Source organism: Octopus sinensis, linkage group LG8 (assembly GCF_006345805.1).
Source record: "Octopus sinensis linkage group LG8, ASM634580v1, whole genome shotgun sequence".
NCBI lineage: Eukaryota > Metazoa > Mollusca > Cephalopoda > Octopoda > Octopodidae > Octopus > Octopus sinensis.
Genome location: NC_043004.1, coordinates 50480653 through 50500538, shown reverse-complemented (window position 1 = coordinate 50500538; position 19886 = coordinate 50480653). Strand labels below are relative to the sequence as shown.

General features: G+C 37.7%; 2 protein-coding genes and 1 long non-coding RNA gene across 4 annotated transcripts in view; 2 read left to right on the top strand and 1 right to left on the bottom strand.

The window, feature by feature from the left end:
* The first annotated feature begins 321 nt into the window (after window positions 1–321).
* On the top strand, window positions 322–16923 carry LOC118764549. Its single transcript, XR_005000367.1, has 4 exons — window positions 322–335; window positions 3951–3956; window positions 15410–15422; window positions 15788–16923. It is a non-coding gene; the product is annotated as an uncharacterized LOC118764549 (long non-coding RNA).
* LOC115215096 (replication protein A 14 kDa subunit-like) lies at window positions 6508–7373 on the top strand. Its single transcript, XM_029784260.2, has one exon. It carries the CDS (start codon window positions 6592–6594, stop codon window positions 6943–6945), a length of 354 nt encoding a protein of 117 aa, XP_029640120.1. The 5' UTR covers window positions 6508–6591; the 3' UTR covers window positions 6946–7373.
* A 1196-nt stretch (window positions 16924–18119) lies between the features above and the next one.
* LOC115214938 (choline transporter-like protein 1) overlaps window positions 18120–19886 on the bottom strand; it is a 114075-nt gene continuing 112308 nt past the window's right edge. For both annotated transcript variants that reach the window (XM_036505399.1, XM_029784021.2), the window contains one exon: window positions 18120–18299. In XM_036505399.1, the coding sequence (XP_036361292.1) occupies window positions 18195–18299 (105 nt within the window). In that variant the 3' untranslated portion in view covers window positions 18120–18194. The remainder of the gene's footprint in view (window positions 18300–19886) is intronic.

The window sequence follows — 19886 nt, the reverse complement described above, 5'->3', positions numbered from 1 at the left end:
GAACTAACAAAGCCACAATTTGGTCTTTGATGGTAGAGAAAATAGAGTAGAGGTAAATCAAAAGTCGTGATTGGGACAAGCACCACAATCCATATGCTTGTGGTGGGGATGGCTCTTGATCTTTCTTCAAAGGAAAACATGAAGGATGTATTAATAGATCTAAAGTTCATGCTCAAAGACACATTATTTCTCTCCTAAAACTTACCATGCAGAAAGGGCCAGATAGAAAATCTGGCTTTGATGGAGATTTGATCAACTTGGATCGATCAAAAGCTCTAAATATGGCTGATTATTGCTATATTTTTCCTGTTCTCAAGGAAGTTGGTTTCAATATTGTCTTTAAGGATGGCACTGCTTCAATGTACAGCAACATCTTCTTGGCAGTCAAAGTAAATGGCCATGTATCGGAACTGTTCCAGATCATGCTCTCAGTTCATCATGAATGTTTCTCCCATCTTTTCTGAATGTACTGACTCATGAAACACTACTGCAGAAATTGAAGATATTGAGGAACAACTTGTTCAAACTCACACGTAGAAGAGCCATGTAGTTATATAGGGACGATGTTACCATAATGGTATCTGATATGATGGAAATCAAGGCAATTAACAATGTTGTAAAGGAATATGAAACTTTGACAGGAGTAGAAATTAACCTGGATAAGTTGATGAGCTTACAGCTATGGACCTGGATAGGCAAGTTCATGCTGCCATTCACCATCACAGGGTGTTGCACAGAGAGTCCCATAAAGTTGCTTGGAGCTGGTTCAATCCAGTCTTCCAGATGAATAGAAACTGAGACTAGGTTATAAACAAGGTGTTCAATTGAGAAAAAGATATCTTTCACTAGAGAGAAAGATATCCTTGAAAGATCAGAGGCAGTGAACCCATATATCACTTCCATCACTGCTGAGTTTGGTTATGTTTCTCATCTGATCAAGTTGGAACGGATGCTATTTCATTTCTTGTGGAATGGAGGTGTTCCACTGGTTAAGTGCTCCATCTGCTTTCAACATCCTCGGGACAGAAGGCTCAACATGTTGTAAATGCACATAGGCTGTGGCATCTACATGGATTCCAAGATGATAGGCAATGTGGTCACCCTTTATTAGGTACATTTTTACACAGAATATCTCACTGACAGAACTGTAGTCCTATGTCAAGCAATAGCTAAGGGCTAATTACTCCATTTTTGAAATCAGTTGAATCTAAATAAATATCTAGCAAGTACTGAATTATATTATTCATTTGGTTAAATGGACCAACACTGATAATACTGAAATATTTTGGTTAAATTTAAAAAAATTAAAGATGTTACTGGCGTAAAACCCTTTCAGAAATATTCCAAAATTTGTTCTCAATCGTTTAATAATATTTAACCCTTTAGCATTTAAACCAGCAACATCCAGCCAAAATAGGCCTCCTGTTTTATGTTCAAACTGGCCTGATCCATCCTCTCACACCTATCCTACAATGTCATTCGAAAAATAGACAGGCGCAGGAGTGGCTGTGTGGTAAGTAGTTTGCTAACCAGCCACATGGTTCCGGGTTCAGTCCCACTGCGTGGCATCTTGGGCAAGTGTCTTCTGCCATAGCCCCGGGCCGACCAATGCCTTGTGAGTGGATTTGGTAGACGGAAACTGAAAGAAGCCTGTCGTATATATATATATATATATATATATATATATGTGTGTGTGTGTGTGTGTTTGTCCCCCTAGCATTGCTTGACAACCGATGCTGGTGTGTTTACATTCCCGTCACTTAGCGGTTCGGCAAAAGAGACCGATAGAATAAGTACTGGGCTTACAAAGAATAAGTCCCGGGGTCGATTTGCTCGACTAAAGGCGGTGCTCCAGCATGGCCGCAGTCAAATGACTGAAACAAGTAAAAGAGTAAAAGATTAAAAGCATCATCAACACTCAAAGCTATGAGACAATACATGATTAATTCAAAACAATAAGAACAAATAAGCTCTACATTTGGCAGAGTAATTAAAATGCTAACGGGTTAATTCAAATGCTGGAATAGAAGGGTTATTCAGCAACATGAATAGCATCAAAGCAAAGTTGAAAAAGATTTGCAACATCCAATGCTCGAAGCTGTTCTCTCAGTAAAGTATGGCTCAAAACAATGAGAAATGCAATAAAGATTATTGCTTACTTCAAGTAACACTCTCTCTTTTACTCTTTTACTTGGTTCAGTCATATGACTGCGGCCATGCTGGAGCACCGCCTTTAATCGAGCAACTCGACCCCGGGACTTATTCTTTTTTGTAAGCCCAGTACTTATTCAATCAATAATAATAATAATAATAATAATTGTGTACAGTGCTCAGGTGCACTACAACTCATCTAAAGTGTATATATAATCAGGTGTAGTTTCGGCGGATTTCGGAAAGCATGAGGGCCTTAAAGGATGCAGTGTCATGGCAGTCAACAACTGACGCAGGCAGTTTATTCCATGCTTCAGCAACTCTTTTGTCGAACCGCTAAGTAACGGGGACATAAACACACCAGCATCGGTTGTCAAGCAATGCTAGGGGGACAAACACAGACACACAAACACATACATATATATACATATATACGACGGACTTCTTTCAGTTTCCGTCTACCAAATCCACTCACAAGGCTTTAGTCGGCCCAGGGCTATAGTAGAAGACACTTGCCCAAGGTGCCACGCAGTGGGACTGAACCTGGAACTGTATGATTGGTAAACAAGCTACTTACCACACAGCCACTCCTGCGCCTATATAAAATTAACATAATGGATGCATATTTAACTAAGAAACAAGGTAGAGCAGTGCTGGAAACACTGAAGGATTCAACAATTTAGCAGATTTGTTAGATGCTGCTTTAGGTATATAAATAAACATTTAATTTCTGTCCATCTTTTAAAATAATGTAAGTAGCTATCTTTATTTGTTTTTTCTCATTTCTAAGCATTTTAGTAATTTTTTTCCAATAATTTTCATTTGGTAAACTGGTAGCTTTTGATATGACAGGAAATTTGGCTATTATTTCTAGCTGGTTGAGCAACCACATACTGATATAAATAAGTACCAGATGTTGTTCATATTAGTTCAGATCAAGCAGATTCCAGTCATGACTATCTAGTCCAGTGGTTCTCAACTGGGGTCCATATAAGATTTTTGGGTATCCACATAACAAAAGAGTAATCCGGGGATCCACAGCAGTATTTTAAGGGCCCCTGAAAAAATGTTGCTTTAAATGTATGTATTGCCATAAACTGCTATAAAACTAGTTTTTAAACATGGAATGGTTAGAGGTGTCCACCAGAATAAAATAGTACTCAAAGGGGTCCATAGATAAAAAAATGGTTTAGAATCCCAGATCTATTCTTTTAATTGTACTAAGGTAGAATCAATACCCTCCCTTCCTGTTGTAGCTTTGTGTCAAAGCCCATAAATCACTAAGTTTCATTTCTAATTTCAAATCCTAGTGAGGTTAACTTGGTTTTCCCTCCTTCCAAACACTATAAAATACAGTAACTTTAATACTGTGTATGATTTCGCCGTAGAAACATTGCCAGATCAGACTGGGCCTGGTGCAGCCTTCTGGCTTCCCAGACCCCAGTTGAACCGTCCAACCCATGCCAGCATGGAAAGCGGACGCTAAACGATGATGATGATGATGATGATAATCCAGTGGTTCTCAATCAGGGTCCAAATAAGAGTTTGGGGGGTCCACAAAACAAATAGTATTTTAAGGGCACCTGAAAAAATTTCACTTTAGGTGTACATTTTTTTATGTATTGCATGAAATATTTAGGTTTCTTTCTCTAACATTTTACATAGTACAACCTACACAAGTTAATATGTGGAATACAAAATAGGAATTCTGAAAAGAGGTTTCTATAAAACTAGTTTTTTGATATCGCATGACTTTGGGGGTCCACCAGAATAAAATAACTAAAGGGGTCCATAGACAGATAATAGTTGAGAACCCCTTCACATAGATGTGAATGGAACTATGAAAGAAGAATAAGTTAAATAAAGACAAAGTATCGGGGGGACCCTCTTCGTTCACAACACTGACCATGGGATTGCACCTAGAAAGTTACCCTCCTAGTCACAAGTCTGGGCAAGGTGGTTTATGGAAGACCAGCAGTCGCCCATGCATACCGGCCTCCCCTCTCCATGCCACCAGTGTTATCCAAAGGAAAGGCAAAGGCCGATACAGCTTGGCACCCATTACGTCGCAACTCATTTCTACAGCTGAGTGAACTGGAGCAACGTGAAATAAAGTGTCTTGCTCAAGAACACAACATGCAGCCCGGTCCGGGATTCAAGCTCACAACCTCACGATCGTAAGCTCGACGCTCTAACCACTGAGCCATGCGCCTTCACTAAAGACAAAGTATGATTAGAACACTAAGTAAGGTCTTTGATTTTGCTGTTATTCTTTCCGCCTTAGCTAAGGCAGCGGTATTGTTTTCTGTCATATTTGTTTGTTTGTTTGTCCATGGACAAGATATCTCTAGAACCACTGGATGGATTCGGATGAAACTTTTAGGGATGTTTGGCCTCATGACTGGCACAAACTGATTAGATTTTGGGATTGATCTGGTACTGGACAAGTATTCCAGATTATTTTTCCTGTTTTTTTTACTTAATTTGTGAGAGCAGCCGGGTTCATTTTCAGTATCCTCATTTGTGAGAGCAGTCGAGTTTATTTCAGATATTCTCATTTTAAAAACCATCTCTGGCTAATCGTTGAGAGGACGTTGGTGTTGCAGACTAACAACTTGTTAGTTTGAGTTCTGGGTTTCGTCATTTTGTACCACGGTTTGGGATTGTTGTTACATGTTGAAGGCTTTCTCTTCGAGACTGTCCATTGTCAAGATGTGACTTTCTGCCACTTTTGAAGACATTGAAAGAATCTCCAACCAGATAGAGATTCCGGGAGAGAGTTCCCTCAAAGTGATTGTTGAGGGATGCCAACCAAATTGTTAAGATTGTGAAATAAGAGGACACATGAAGACGCAATGCCCCAAGCACAAGCCTCCTCATAGTGAGAAGGCTGTGGAGAGGAACCAAGAAGAAGTGGAGACTGGAGTGGCAATTGAAGTGATAACAGATGGAGACAGCAAAAGTGATATGGAGTGCGCCAGGGATATGGAAGATGCAGAGTCGAAGAAAGACAGAACGAAAGCGGCAAGTGAGGGGAGTGACTGGTTTATCAGCCCCAAAAGGAGGAAAAAGGCAAAAACAAGAGAAGACTTTGAAAGACCAGCAACAGAACCAGATAGTACACCCAAAGAACGTAAGGAACCGCCTATATTCAAACATACACAGACAATAGAAACAGAACCAAAGGAGAGAGAATCAGTAGAAGAGACTGAACAGCACGGTTTTAGAAATAGAGCATTCGTAGTGTACTACGAAAAGAATGTAGATGTGGAAAGGAGGATTTCCAAGTGGAAGAGATTAATAAGGGTGAAACTGCCCAGGGAGGATTTCAAGGAGGAACAAAAGTGTGTACTATTGAGTGAAGATAGATACGACACGTTCATAAAAACATATAGAAGGTATATAATTTCACTTGGCAGGCCGGTGTGGTTTCATGCCCTACCACTCGTAATTCAACATAAAGAATTGAAATTTAAAAAAAAATATGGCGTAACTTCGGTATAGGTACCGGATACATTTCAAGAAAGTGTTTTTTTATATATATATATGGGGGGGGGGATAGGGATTGTGTTAGAGTTAGGGGTGGGAGAAAAGGGTTTCTGTTATCTTCAGAAATGTAAACAAAGCCACTTTCGGTACTTACGGTACCTATACCGAAGGATCGCCAAAAATATATACAATATAAAAAAATGAGGAAGTGAACTTTAAAAAAAAATGAGGCAAAAATTGTCCAAAATAATGTCTAAATGTAACCACTCGACCCCTGAAGTCGAGTGGGTATTGCGCATAATTTTATGATTTTCATTCGTTCTTTTTGTTTTTTTTCTTCACTCGATTTCTTTCTGTATTTTTTTTTTTTTTCCGATTATGTGTCTTGTATTGTTTTGTAATGTATAATCTTTATTTTTAGCCCCTTGTGGGTAATACAAAATTGAGGACGTTGGTGTTGCCTTGGCGGAGGCGGAGGTTTGCGTTCTCTAATTTTGAATGAAAATATTTATTGGAATGTTCAAAACATTCAAAATAGGGGCGGATGTTTTTTTTTTTTTTTTTACTTTTTTTACAGGAACACACTATATCGAGGGCGGAGATTCCAAATCTGCATTTCAAAATATAGATTTTAATAAGAATTACCAAAGAAGAAAAAAATTCAAAATTTAACCTCCGCTTATAATACGAAACAACATTATAATACAAATCCAAAACCGAAGAAAACACAAACATGAGCAAAAAAAGAAAGAGAAAGCAAAAGGAGATCTGTAATAAAGTAAATATCTTTAAGTTAAAAGCTGTAATACAACGCTAAAGAAATTTCCCGCCAGAAAATTAAAAACCAAAAAGAGGAAGGTACCAAGGGAGATAAGTTATAATTTCCCGCCACAACACGAAGGAAGTTTTGATCCATCTTAATATTTTCTTCATTCACTGTTCGGACCAATAATGTCTACGTTAAGGCATGTTACTTCTCGCATCAACGGCAGTATGATGCCGAAATTTCAAGGACGAAAAGCCTGTTTACTAGGTATTGCTCAAGGAGTTGACAGCAGCGGCTTATCTTTTAAACTGAAAACCTGCGACGATGTAAACGTGTCAGTGTATTTGGCTGAACCATTGAACGAATACGTTGGTGGACTGACGGAGGTGTTTGGTGAAGTGAGTTCGAATTCCAGCATGAACTGCCAAGACTATGTCCTCTTCACTAAGGAACAGACAGATTCTTTTGATATGGAAATGTATAATACTGCAGTGGAGATGATTAGCAAATATTCTGATCATTATAAAGTCGGTGTGTGAACTGAATCACGTAAAGACTCCGTGGTATTTACTTATTGGAGATTTATGAATTTTATTGTACCATTATGTATGTGACAGATTATTGCTATTATTTACCGTGGAGGTCGACTTTACTTTTCACTGTTTTGTTAACATTAATATTTGTCAGGTGCTGGGGCTGATGTAATCAATTATTTCCATCTCCCGGCTCCACTAAATTTGTAGCCTTGTACCTATGCCATAAATATTATTGAAGAGGTTGGAACAGACGCCCGACAGTATCTAGTTTCTTCAACTCACCTTTTTCTTACAAAATATCAAGACTCCGCTAACAATTTTCTGAAAAATTTTCTATGTGAGAATTCATTACTTTATTATTATTATATTGACTGGTCTTAATTGTTGCTATACAACAGAACCTGTAAGAAATAATAATTCTATAACTTCTATCAGAGTTTTTGCAATTTTTTTATTTATACTTGTCATGCATTGCAATGGAAATTATTCACAGTAAAGCATTAATATCCAGAGATGTATAGTTATTGAATGTCAACATTCAAAATAACTTAGTAATTTGTATTATTTTATATTATTTATCTAAATACCTGAGTAATTACTTTGCTTTTAGTCACACCTGCGACTTGGCTACATTTGTTTGTGCTCATGTCCCAGCTATGTATATCCATGACTACATTATCCTCTGTGTCATCCTTTGTAAGAGTGTTTGGTTTGATGGAGATTGGCGATTTCGGTAAATGTGGAAAATGACGGTGTCACGAAATGTGGAATGTTTAAAAATGTTATGGTTTACATGAAATACGAAATGAAAACGAAAATCTGCTTATTGAATGAAGGTGGGAAAATGCTTTAATTTTAAACGCACGTGTATTACAATGAGAAGGGCAAAAACAATATTGAACGTAACTTGTTATACACTCCCCATTTCTTCGAAGTTACTCCGTAATTCTCCACATTTACCATTATTTCTACTTCCAGTGCATCGAAGGGATTATTAATGAAGAGGAACACTTCGTTTGTATTTAAATTTGAAACAGCCAGTAAAGAAGTTACTAAAAACTTATATGAAAGAACATTAAGATCGAAGCTAATTCAACATGCGCTACATTGTTTAAAGATTGGTTGTTCTTTATTATTACTGTTATTTTATCAGCCCATGCATCTCCACATGTTCCTGGGCATTGAGTGTGTCTTTCAGTGTATTATTTTTATTCTGAGAGGCAGCAAAATACGGAGGCCGCCACAGTGAATACTTGGTGAGTGAAATCGGGTCGACGAAGTGCAATAGTTTGTGTCTGTGAGAAACCAGAAACACCGGTGCTTTTTCGACGGAAGTCTCTACGTTATTTGCTATATTTCGGGGTTGCAGACAGTCATTGTTAGCTGTTTATTATGTAGTGAACCATCATCATTGTTCGACCGGGGTCGAGACAATGGAATTTACCATGCTTCGCCAGACTTCACGGTCCATCATGGCATTACGGAGGTCCTGTTGCTGGATGCCTGTATCCCTGGAGATTACATCAGGGTAGGAGAGTGTGCGCCCTCTGGTATTGCGAGTAGATGTGAACCAGTGATGGATTGGTCTGTTGGAAACCTATGGCATGTATATGGAACTGAACTTGAAAAAAAAAAAACAAATCTTTCAGAACCGTGTTTCTCGTTCTATGAAAGACAGGAATACAATAATAATAATGGGAGGGGAGGGCTTTTCCTTTCAGTATCATTTCCCTACGGGATCGTGATAGCTGTTTCAAATCCCCCTTTAACATTGGTCCAGTGTTGTTCAATGTTGTGCTGATCTTGCTCACCACATGGAGCATATGTTTTGTTGGTGTATCCGATCGTCAATCGCTGACTCAAAGTTAGACCTACACTCATATTGTTCATGGTGTTGCTGTTCCCTATATCCTGTGCACAATTGACCGTTTTCATACATATCTTAAGGCTTATTACAGATACAAACTAGCTTCTCGGTTACGCTAGTGCAAGAGCTTGCTCACCACACTGTGTTACAATTATGTATCTTGTTACAGTCATTGGACTGCGGCTATGCTGGGGTACCGTCTTGAAGGGTTTTAGTCGAACAAATCGACCTCAGTTCTTTTCTTTTTGAAGTCTGGTACTCATTCTGTTGGTCTCTTGCTGAACCGCTTCGTTACGGGGGATGTAAACAAACCAATACAAGTTAAAGGGTGAGGTGGGGTGACAGGACAAACGCCTAGATACACACATGCACCCATATATATGTAACTGAGAGAAATCTGTCGAACATATGTGGGTGTGCGACAGGCTTATTTCAGTTTACAAGTCCAGATTCTTTCACAAGGCTTTGGTTTGCCAATTCCCTAGTAGAAAATACTTGCCTAAGGTGTTGCCCCTATGGGACCGAGGCCGAAACCATATAGTTGGGAAGCAAAATTCTTGCCACGCCTGCGCCTATATCAGAAGAAAGTGGCAACAATTAAAACGTGGAATAGCAGTAATGCGGAATATGGTAATCCTTCAGTATGGGGGATTTAAAAAAGTAAATAAAGATTAAAGGGGAAGTAGATTTTTGCTGTGATCCAATGACCGTCAGTCAAATGGTTAGCGATAGATACACACTCAACACACTGCCAAATTCACTCACAAGGCATTGGTCTGTCCTAGTCTAAAATAGAAGACATATAATCCAAGGTGCTGCGTCGTGGCACTTAACTCGAGACCATGTTGTTGCGAAGCGAATATATCAGCCACTTTTTCTACCGCACAAAACTCTCCGTTTTGAACATCAGAGATTCCGACTGAACAAAAAGAAAAAAATATATATCAAACTAGAAACATCTCTGACTGTTTTCGTATACACGCCACTAAAGTTAGAATTATGGATATTGCTTTGACGTATGACTTTCCAGACAAGACTATACTGAATTCTTTTTGTATATCGATTCTCTCTCTCTCCCTCAACGCCGATCAGGGTATTTGGCTGCTATTTTTAAGAGCTTCCCTCGTTCGTCCGAGAAATATGAATTGTATGTAAAGGGGCGTAACTCGTGCGAGGTCGGTTTTATTCCAACAATTGAAACCTCCTCATTCAAAACATATCTTCTAAAAGACATAGACACGTGGATAAGGTAAAGAAATGCTTTATGATGCTCCTTCTCTTTCATAAACATAAGCAAAAAAACCATTAAAAAAAGTAACTACTTGGAAATAAGTAGCAGTACCCTATACTGTTTCAGAATAAACAAAAGAAAAACCTTACAACACTGATTAGTGAATTATATTTCAGTTGTCGAGTATCACATCTGCATTCTTTAATTTCCAGTCTGGAATCACACAGGAATTGGGTCTTTTCTCCAACTCTTATCTTGCACTCACACCAACTTTTCACAACCTCAGTTTATACGCTCGCATTTGCGACGGCCACAACATTTTCTCATTTTCCTTGGCGGCGATAGATTAGCATCAAGCAAATATTTTTCTCTCATTTTCAATACAGTCAACTCTCATAGTACCGAGGGTCTGTTATCTAAACACTACATGACCAAAAATTTACTGAACATACGAATAAAAATTCATAGGGTAGGAAGTAAGGCCAATAAGAAAGAAGTTCAATGCAATGGTAAAAAGAAGACATCCAAGTTTATTAAGTTCAGATTGCTTTTAGTTAATCCCGAAGCTCTCAAAAATTGTCGGCTGACGCATCTTCTTTCGGCGGATTTCATTCATTTCGTTGTCTAGCCTATGACGCTGGGTTTGCTGCTGCGTAAACTGGGCATCGGCAAACGAAACGTATTCCTCTTCCACAATTACCTCGTCGTCTTCACTTTCCTCCGCTTCAGTTTACAGGTGGCATAGTAAAATTTTTTGTTTATTATTTGGCCGGGACCGCGCAAAACTGGCAAAGTAGCGAGAGTTGACTGTACCACAAAAACAAGCAACTTTGGGTTATAAATTCAGTAAGCTAAGGGAAGGGAGGTAACTTTTACCAGAACAAAAAAAACACCCAGTTGGTTAACCTATTAAGTTCCCAAATGTTTTTATTTGATTTATTACCAAAAATAGGCGGCGAGCTGGCAGAATCGTTAGCACGCTGGACGAAATGCTTAGCGGTATTTCGTCAGCTGTTACGTTCTGAGTTCAAATTTGCCTTTCATCCTTTTCGGGTCGATTAAATAAGTACCAGTTACGCACTGGGTCGATGTAATCAACTTAATCCGTTTAGCCCCTTGTGGGCAATAGAGATATTATTATTACCAAAAATATTTCTTTATACAACTTTATCTGATACTAAATATATATAAAATTTATTACAATATTTGAAAGACACTCCAGTTTTGATGACTAACTAAAGATATTTCAGGTATTGCAAAAATATGATGGATTATCCTGATCCTTAAAAAAGGGTCATGGGCACTATTGGGTTAAACTAAATAACTTCTATTGTCAGTCTGCGACATCTAAATCATATACACTTTTACTGTCTAGGAAATTAGAAAGTCGTCATGCAGTCATGTCATCAGCAAGAAAGAGCTCCTAAATTGCCTTTAAAAAAAGGAAGATATATTGAATAATGCAGTCCTATATACATGTAACCCAGTACAATCTGTTACACGGTCGGGTCGTTGGCGACTAAACTGGCAACCCCACCAAGATTTCTTGGTGAGGAGGGTGATTTGGACACCCAGCAGGACTAAAAACAAAGCCTGTCAAAGGGCAGAGGAACTCTCTCATGAGTCTATGGCCATCCAAAAACCTACATAAATCCGGAGTGGAGCCCCTAAGGCGGTTGGATTGCATCCTGGTCTACCCTCAGCCGTCTTGACTTTGTCTTGCCACTGGATCCGGCGCACCAGGACAAGAGAGTGAGGCTGATCCTGTGCAAGACACCCTCACTATAATCCAAGTCATGGCCCAGATTGGCCTCACCAGCCACCTCCGGTCTCTTAGAAGCAATTCCACCAAATGATGTCAATGGTCATCTTCGAACCCGAAGGACGAACATTATTATTATTATATTTTAGAAGATGGCATCGTCTTGTATTGAATAGCTTTAATCTTTTACTAGTCTCAGCTTGTGAGCTGCAGCCATGCTGGTGCAAATCCGATGGATTGAGAATGACCTAGGGTTAAAAGTCCAGAACAATAACAACAAACTGGAGTGGCTGTGTGGTAAGTAGCTTGCCTACCAACCACATGGTTCCGGGTTCAGTCCCACTGCGTGGCATCTTAGGCAAGTGTCTTCTGCTATAGCCCGGGCCGACCAATGCCTTGTGAGTGGATTTGGTAGACGGAAACTGAAAGAAGCCTGTCGTATATATGTATATATATATATATATGTGTGTTTGTCCCCCTAGCATTGCTTGACAACCGATGCTGGTGTGTTTACGTCCCCGTCACTTAGTGGTTCGGCAAGAGAGACCGGTAGAATAAGTACTGGGCTTACAAAGAATAAGTCCCGGGGTTGATTTGCTTGACTAAAGGCGGTGCTCCAGCATGGCCGCAGTCAAATGACTGAAACAAGTAAAAGAGAGTAAAGAGTAAGACCCAGATAGTTAAAAGCAGATAATATAGCTGGCATTTAAAGACCGAAAAAACAAAATTATATTATCAATATCTTTATTGAGGTTTTTCAAATTAAAAGGAAAAGATATAAACGTTTGTATAAAAAACAACCCACAACAATATAATTTGATTGAAAAATAATCACAAAAAGTTACAAAACATAAAAGATTTTGCGATTTCTTTCTCTAGCAGTACACAAAATAGGTTTTTTTTTAATCTTTTTTAATTTTTTTTTTTCACATTTTTATATTTTTTTGGCATTTTTTAGTGGATACAGAAGTATGGAGCTTGTGATATTCATGCTTTTATCAAGGCTTATTAACTGCTTGTATGATGAGAATTGGCTTCACTGTGAATTGAAACTGGCTAACAGATAAGACCCAACATATTGCAAGCTGTTGCTGCTTACCTCTTGTAGGAAATAATTTGCCAAAACTTTCTGTAGAATTCTTTGAAGCTGTATCAGAATTATTCAGCTTGTAATAAGGATGATATTAACACTGGTGGTGTGGTTTTTCGCTTTATTTTTATAAAAGACTAGATATTAAATGAAAATATTAAATTATAAATATATACAGATAGATAATCCTATCAAGGCTTTACTCTCACTCACCACAGCACCTGCAGGCTAGAAGAGGCTTCATGGCAGGCCTCGTGCCAGGTGGCTGGACATGATTAAGGAAGGTCTCCAGAGACTCAATATCACCTTGGAGTATAGAGAGGGGTTGGCATGGGGATACCAGCAACAGAGATCACTGGTGGACCTGATCAGCTCTATGCATAATGACATCTCTGGGACCACTAACCTGGAATGACCCCAGCTCCATCAAGCAAGCGCATGAAGCAAACAAACAGCACACACACATACATATATATATATATAGGCATGGCTGTGTTAAAGGAGTGTGCTTCCCAACCACATGATTCCAGGTTCAGTCCCATTGCATGGCACCTTGGGCAACTATCTTTTTCTACAGCCCTAGGCAGACCAAAACCTTGTGAGCAGATCTGGTGGAGAGAAACTGAATGAAGCCATCATATACATATGTGTCTGTGTGTGTGTCTCCCACTACCACTTGGTAACTGCTGTTGGCTTGTTTACATCCTCATAACTTGGCAGTTCAGCAAAGGGAAACCAATAGAATAAGTATCAGGTTTAGAAAACAAAATAAGTACTGAGGTCAATTTGTTTGACTAAACCCTTTAAGTATGTGCTCCAGCATGGCAACGGTTTAAAGACAGAAATAAGTAAAAGATATATATATATATATCTGAATGTATATTATTGTGTATTCATTCATTCATTGTACACCTGTTTTTCTATACTGACTTAAGTAAGACCTATGTATATTATATATACATACACAAACACAAGTATGCATGTGTGAGTGTGTGTATACATATATATATATACACACACACATATGCGTGTGCAGGTGTGGCTGTGTTGTTAAGAAGCTTGTTTCCCAGCCATAGGGCTTCAGGTTCAGTCTGAGAGTACATTTGGTAAATGGAAACTTGAAGAAGCTTGTCACATACAAGTGCAAATGTCCCCTTGTCTTGACACTGCATGATAGTTGTGGAGATGAGTGTCACCATCATACAAGCGGTGTCTCTTGTTTCCAGTCTTCCATGAAAACATGTCCAGCCATGGTGAAATGTTGCCTTGCACGGAAATACAAGTGAGGATTGGTGGCAGGAAAGGAATCCAGTCACAGACAATCTGCCTAAACAAATCTCATCTGGCTCATGTAAACATGGATAAGTGGATCTTGAAATGATGATGACGATATATATGTGTCTGTGTGTGTGTGTCCCAGTAAGGCCACAGCCTACTGGCTGTGGAATCAGTAAAATAACATACACACAATTATAGCAAAAAGCCGAATACATAAGCACAAGCAAGACTTTAAAAAAATATTCAATTGATTTGCAAGCTTTTTAAAAATTTAAAATAAAAAAATATTTCTTTAACATTTTTGGTGGGAATTTTGAAATTTTTATTTCTACAAAAACAAAGAAAAACACCAATTTTTTTTTTCTTGCTCACGTTTTATTCAGATGTTGTTTGTTGGCTGTTTGAGACAAGTTGGCATCTTTCACTTGGAAAATATTCTTATTCTGACAGAACCGCACACAATATGTATACATATATATATATATATTACATGTATCGATTTTATATATATATATTGGAAGGTTTGGAGATGATGTACAGGTAATATATATTAGAAGAAATGAGGTACTGAGAAGATCGGATGGTTTATATTTACAGATATTTCTTTCTTTTTTTTTTTTCTACTAAGGCCCCAGAACCCCCTTGGAGCCAACACTCTGCTGGACAGAGTTTTGGCTCCAAGGGGGTTCTGGGGCCTTGTGAAAAAAAAAAAAAAAAAGCAAGAAATATCTGTAAATATAAACCATCCGATCTTCTGAGTACCTCATTTCTTCTAATATATATATATATATATATACATACATAAGAAAATGAGATGGCAAAGGAATAAATCATTATTTTTCCATTGTCAAGGGACTATAAGTTGTTAGAACTCTTCTGGACGGGAGTTTTTGCATTTTGATATTTACGTTAAGCATTGTAAGACTTAACAGCCCGGTGTAGAACCCAACACGAAGCATTGGACAAGTATAGAATGGTAATGAGATGACAAAGGAATGGACGATTATTTTTCCAACTAATAATCCTTTGACACTGGAAAAATAATTGTTTATTCCTTTGGTATCTCATTTTATTACTGCTTCATACTTGTCTAACACTAAATTCTAAAGCATACGCATATTGAGTTTTATAGCAGGTCTCACAATGCTATAGTGAAATATGTATCTATATATATATATATATATATATATAGATAGATACAGGAGTGGCTGTGTGGTAAGTAGCTTGCTAACCTCGGAGGAAAGACATAAGTGTTTAGATCAGGATAAGCTGAATACATTTGACAAAAGAGTTGCACCTTTTAAGGGGACTTGGAAAAGATCAACTTTCAACTATGATCCAAAAAATGATTATTCGACAAAGAAATTGATTGATACTGGAGTAATGTCAAAAGTTTGCAGTTTTTTTTTTTTCAAGGAAAGAAATGAGAAAGGGAAACCACCACTATGTGTTGTGGTAGAGGAATGGTGGCTTTACCAATTTTGGTACACCCACAGATACCTTGAAGGCATTGCTTTTGGGAAACACACCAAGGAGCATGCACTTCTTGAAAAACATTAAGGATTATAATTCTGCTTTCCAAATGATGGTCTTTGGAATCTCTTATTATAAGAGAAGGACAACAATAAATTTATGGAAGTAGTTATATTAGTTTTATCAGGAGACTTCAGGCAGACATTTCCAGTCATTCCAAGACAAACAAGATCTGATGAAATAAAAGCATGCATTAAGTCTTCACACCTTTGGAATAAAGTACACAGATTCTACTTCAATACTAACATGTGAGCTTTATTAGCTAGGGACCAATGTGCAGAACAGTTTTCACCTGGCTCCTCCAATTAGGAAATGGGAAAGTTCCATTTGATGGGAATTTGGCTCATATTGCTATCATAGTGAATTCCCCCTGCTAAATTGAAAAACAGGGTATTTTCAGTCTTAAATAATGATTATAATTTACATAAATGGTTGTGTGAAAGGGCAATTCTTGCTCAAAAAGATGAGACAGTAGCAAGGATTAACCATGAATTAATGAATAGGATTCCAACAGTCATTAAGGAGTACGAATCAGTTGATTCAGACCATGGATGAAAATCAAGCTGTCCATGACCCAACAGTGTTCCTTAACTCTCTTGAGCCACCTGGAACTCTTCCACATAAACTTTTTCTGGAGGTAGGAGTTCTAATAATACTAAGCAATTTAGATCCTTCCCCAATTATGTAATGAAACAAGGTTGATTGTGAAGACATTATCACCTACTGTGAAAGAAGCTACCATCATCACTGGTTGTGCCTTAGTGGGAGGAGGTTTTCATTCCCAGAATTCCAATCAAACCAACAGACATGCCATTTGAGTTCAAACAAACTCAATTCCCAGTGTGACTTTGCTTTGCAATGTCTATTAATAAAGCTCAACGTCAGACTTTGAAACCTATTAGCACTTAATTGAGCTCTGCTTTTCTCATGGTCAACTTTACGTTGAGCTCCAGGGGTTGATAGTTTGCAAGACTTATTTGTCTATACTCCAAACCAGAAAACAAAGAATATTGTTTACCCAGAAGCTCTTAGATAATTTCCTTCAACATGTGATAGAATTTATCTCCCTTCATAAAAGTGGTTAAATTTTGTATTTTCGTTTATTATTATTTTGTATTATGAATTCAGAACTGATTTACCAGTTGAAGAATAAATTGTATCCTAATAACAAATTTCTATACGACATATCAAAATAAGTATATAAGGAACAATTTCATTCCCCGACAACGCCGGGTGCCTCTGCTAGAATATATATATATATGTATGTATGTATATATATATATATATATATAAAACTCTCTCTCTCTCAATATATATATATATATATAATTTCACACAATTGAGGGTAAATAATTAATTAATCAATTTCACCAAGTATTCAGTATGCAAAGGGACCATTTAAGGCGAATTCAAATTATTACATTATATAAAAGGGCTTAGTAAAATAAATTACTTTGCCGCATACTGAACTCATTAGAAATAGCAGCTAAAAAACATTATAAAACTATTTCTAATACTTAAGAAAACCTCTCTCATATAGTGTTTGCTCAATTCAACTCACGAAAGTATGGGGGTAGAGACATTAAAAAATCAAATGCAAAGGTTATTTGAGAACGTACGTTTCAAGATTAGTCAAAATCGACATTTCTATCGATAGAAATGTCGATTTTGACTAATCTTGAAACGTACGTTCTCAAATAACCTTTGCATTTGATTTTTAATGTCTCTACCCCATACTTTCGTGAGTTGAATTGAGCAAACACTATATGAGAGAGGTTTTCTTTAAGTATTAGAAATAGTTTTATAATGTTTTTTAGCTGCTATTTCTAATGAGTTCAGTATGCGGCAAAGTAATTATTTTACTAAGCCCTTTTATATAATGTAATAATTATATATATATATATATATATATATATATATAAAACTCTCTCTCTCTCAATATATATATATATATATATATATATATATATATAAAATCTCTCTCTCTCAATATATATATATATATAAAACTCTCTCTCTCTCAATATATATATATATGTGTGTGTGTGTATGTTTGTACATATATATATATATAATGTATAGATAATGCATGTGAATGTGTGTTTGTGTATACATTATATATATATATATATATATACACACGCACAAACACTTTCTTTCAAAAGCCATGTTCAAAATATCATTCAAATACAGTTCATTATGCACCCTATTTTTGCATTACCCATTTTGAGTCCCTGGATTACAAAGGAATTTCTATGATCCCTGAACATACATTTAGAAGCAATGAAACATGTAAATATGTAAGAGAAAGTAAAAAAGTTGATGTGGGTACAAAAGAATATTATAAATAAAAAGCAGTCAAAACAAGACTTCCCCTAATTCTTTGTTGCATGCTTGTTGAGGGTTTTGTCTTTTTCCAAGAGATGATTACTTTTGTGTGTGTGCAGACAAGAGGTTTGTCTGTCAAGCTTATTGCATAGCAGTTCAGTCATTAATTTTCTTCAGAACCTTGAGCTTGCATTTTTTCTGCAGCCTCTTCTTTCTCCCCAGTTTGACGAGATTCATTTAGTTTCTTGCTGGCACCATCCACGAATTTCTGCAATTAAAAGAGAGAAAGATTAGGAGGAAATTTTTAATTATTTGTTTATTATTGTTCTATTAACATAACAGTTTGTTTCCCCAGTCACATGGTTCTGGGCTCAATCCCAGTCCCTCTGCATGGACCCTTGGACAGTTGTCTTCTACTATAGCCCCAGGCTGACCAAAGCCATGTGAGTTGATTTGGTAGACTGAAGCTGGAAGAAATTTGTTCTTGTGTGTGTGTGTGTGTGTGTGAGCATACACACACACACACACACACACACACACACACACACACACACATGTATGCCTGTATGTATGTAACCGTACTCATCTTAGTGTTTATTTCTCCCCACCTCCACCACTTGACAACTGGTGTTGGTTTGTTTACATCTCCTTAACTAAGCACTTCAGCAAAAGTGATTGATAAAATTAGTACCAGGCTTGAAAAATAAGTACTGTGCTGATTTGTTTGACTAAAACCCTTCAAGGTGGTGCCCCAGCATAGCCACAGTCAAATGACTGCAACAAGTAAAAAAACAGAAGATAACACTCTATAGTTAAAATGTTGGACTTCTGCCGCCAAAGCTTTCGATTAACTATTGACCCTAATACTTTGATACTTATTAATCAAATGCCAAATTTACTGTTTCACATGAAGGGACACAACTAGACATAATTCAGTACCTAAATACCACAAGGTATGGAAGCTCCAAAGATGGCAAATTGGCACCTGTCAGAAGGATGAATAGAAGGTCACAAGATATCTGTCCTAGTTCTCTGCATTCTAAGTTAAAACTCTATTGAGGTCAACTTTGATGTTCATCTTCTCTCATCATCATCATCATTTAACGTCCATTTTCTGTGCTAGCATGGGTTGGACGGTTCGACCGGGGATCTGGGAAGCCAGAAGGCTGCACCAGGCTCCAGTCTTATCTGGCAATGTTTCTACAGCTGGATGCCCTTCCTAACGCCAACCACTCCGTGAGTGTAGTGCGTGCTTTTTACGTTCCACCCGCACAGGTGCCAGGCGAGGCTGGCTGCCAAAAAGAAATTACCAATCCAGGGCAGCAGATTGTCAGAACTGTTAGTGGGGGTGAGTGGGCAAGATGTAATGTATTTGTCCTGACTCTTTGTATTCTAACAGTAAACCTGTGATGACACTGGTGCCAAGCTATATTGGTCAAAGTCAGAGGCCTTTCTCTTGGATAAACATCAGCAGTGTGAAGAGAAGAGTCTTACATGCAAGAGCAACTGCTAGTCTTCATCATACAAAAATATGACTCAGGCTTTGTATACATACACAGATGTATGGCCAATACCAATCAGCAGAGGCCCAGCAATTTAAGATTCTAAGAGCCACCACACACTCACACACACACATGTATATGATGGAATTCTGCACAGTCTTCATCTACCAAATACCAATGAGAAAGTATTCAGTCAACCCAAGGGTAGGGCAGGAGACACTTGGGATTGAACACTGGATATGATTGCAAAGCAAACTTCTTAACCACATGGCCATGCTTACACTATGTATCTATTTCCCTCTCTGTAAGGAGGCACAAGCACTTACACACATGATAATAACTTCCGCTTACCA

Coding starts and splice junctions, on each gene's coding strand:
- LOC115215096 (XM_029784260.2), top strand. CDS start 6,592: ATGTCTACGTTAAGGCATGTTACTTCTCGCATCAACGGCAGTATGATG.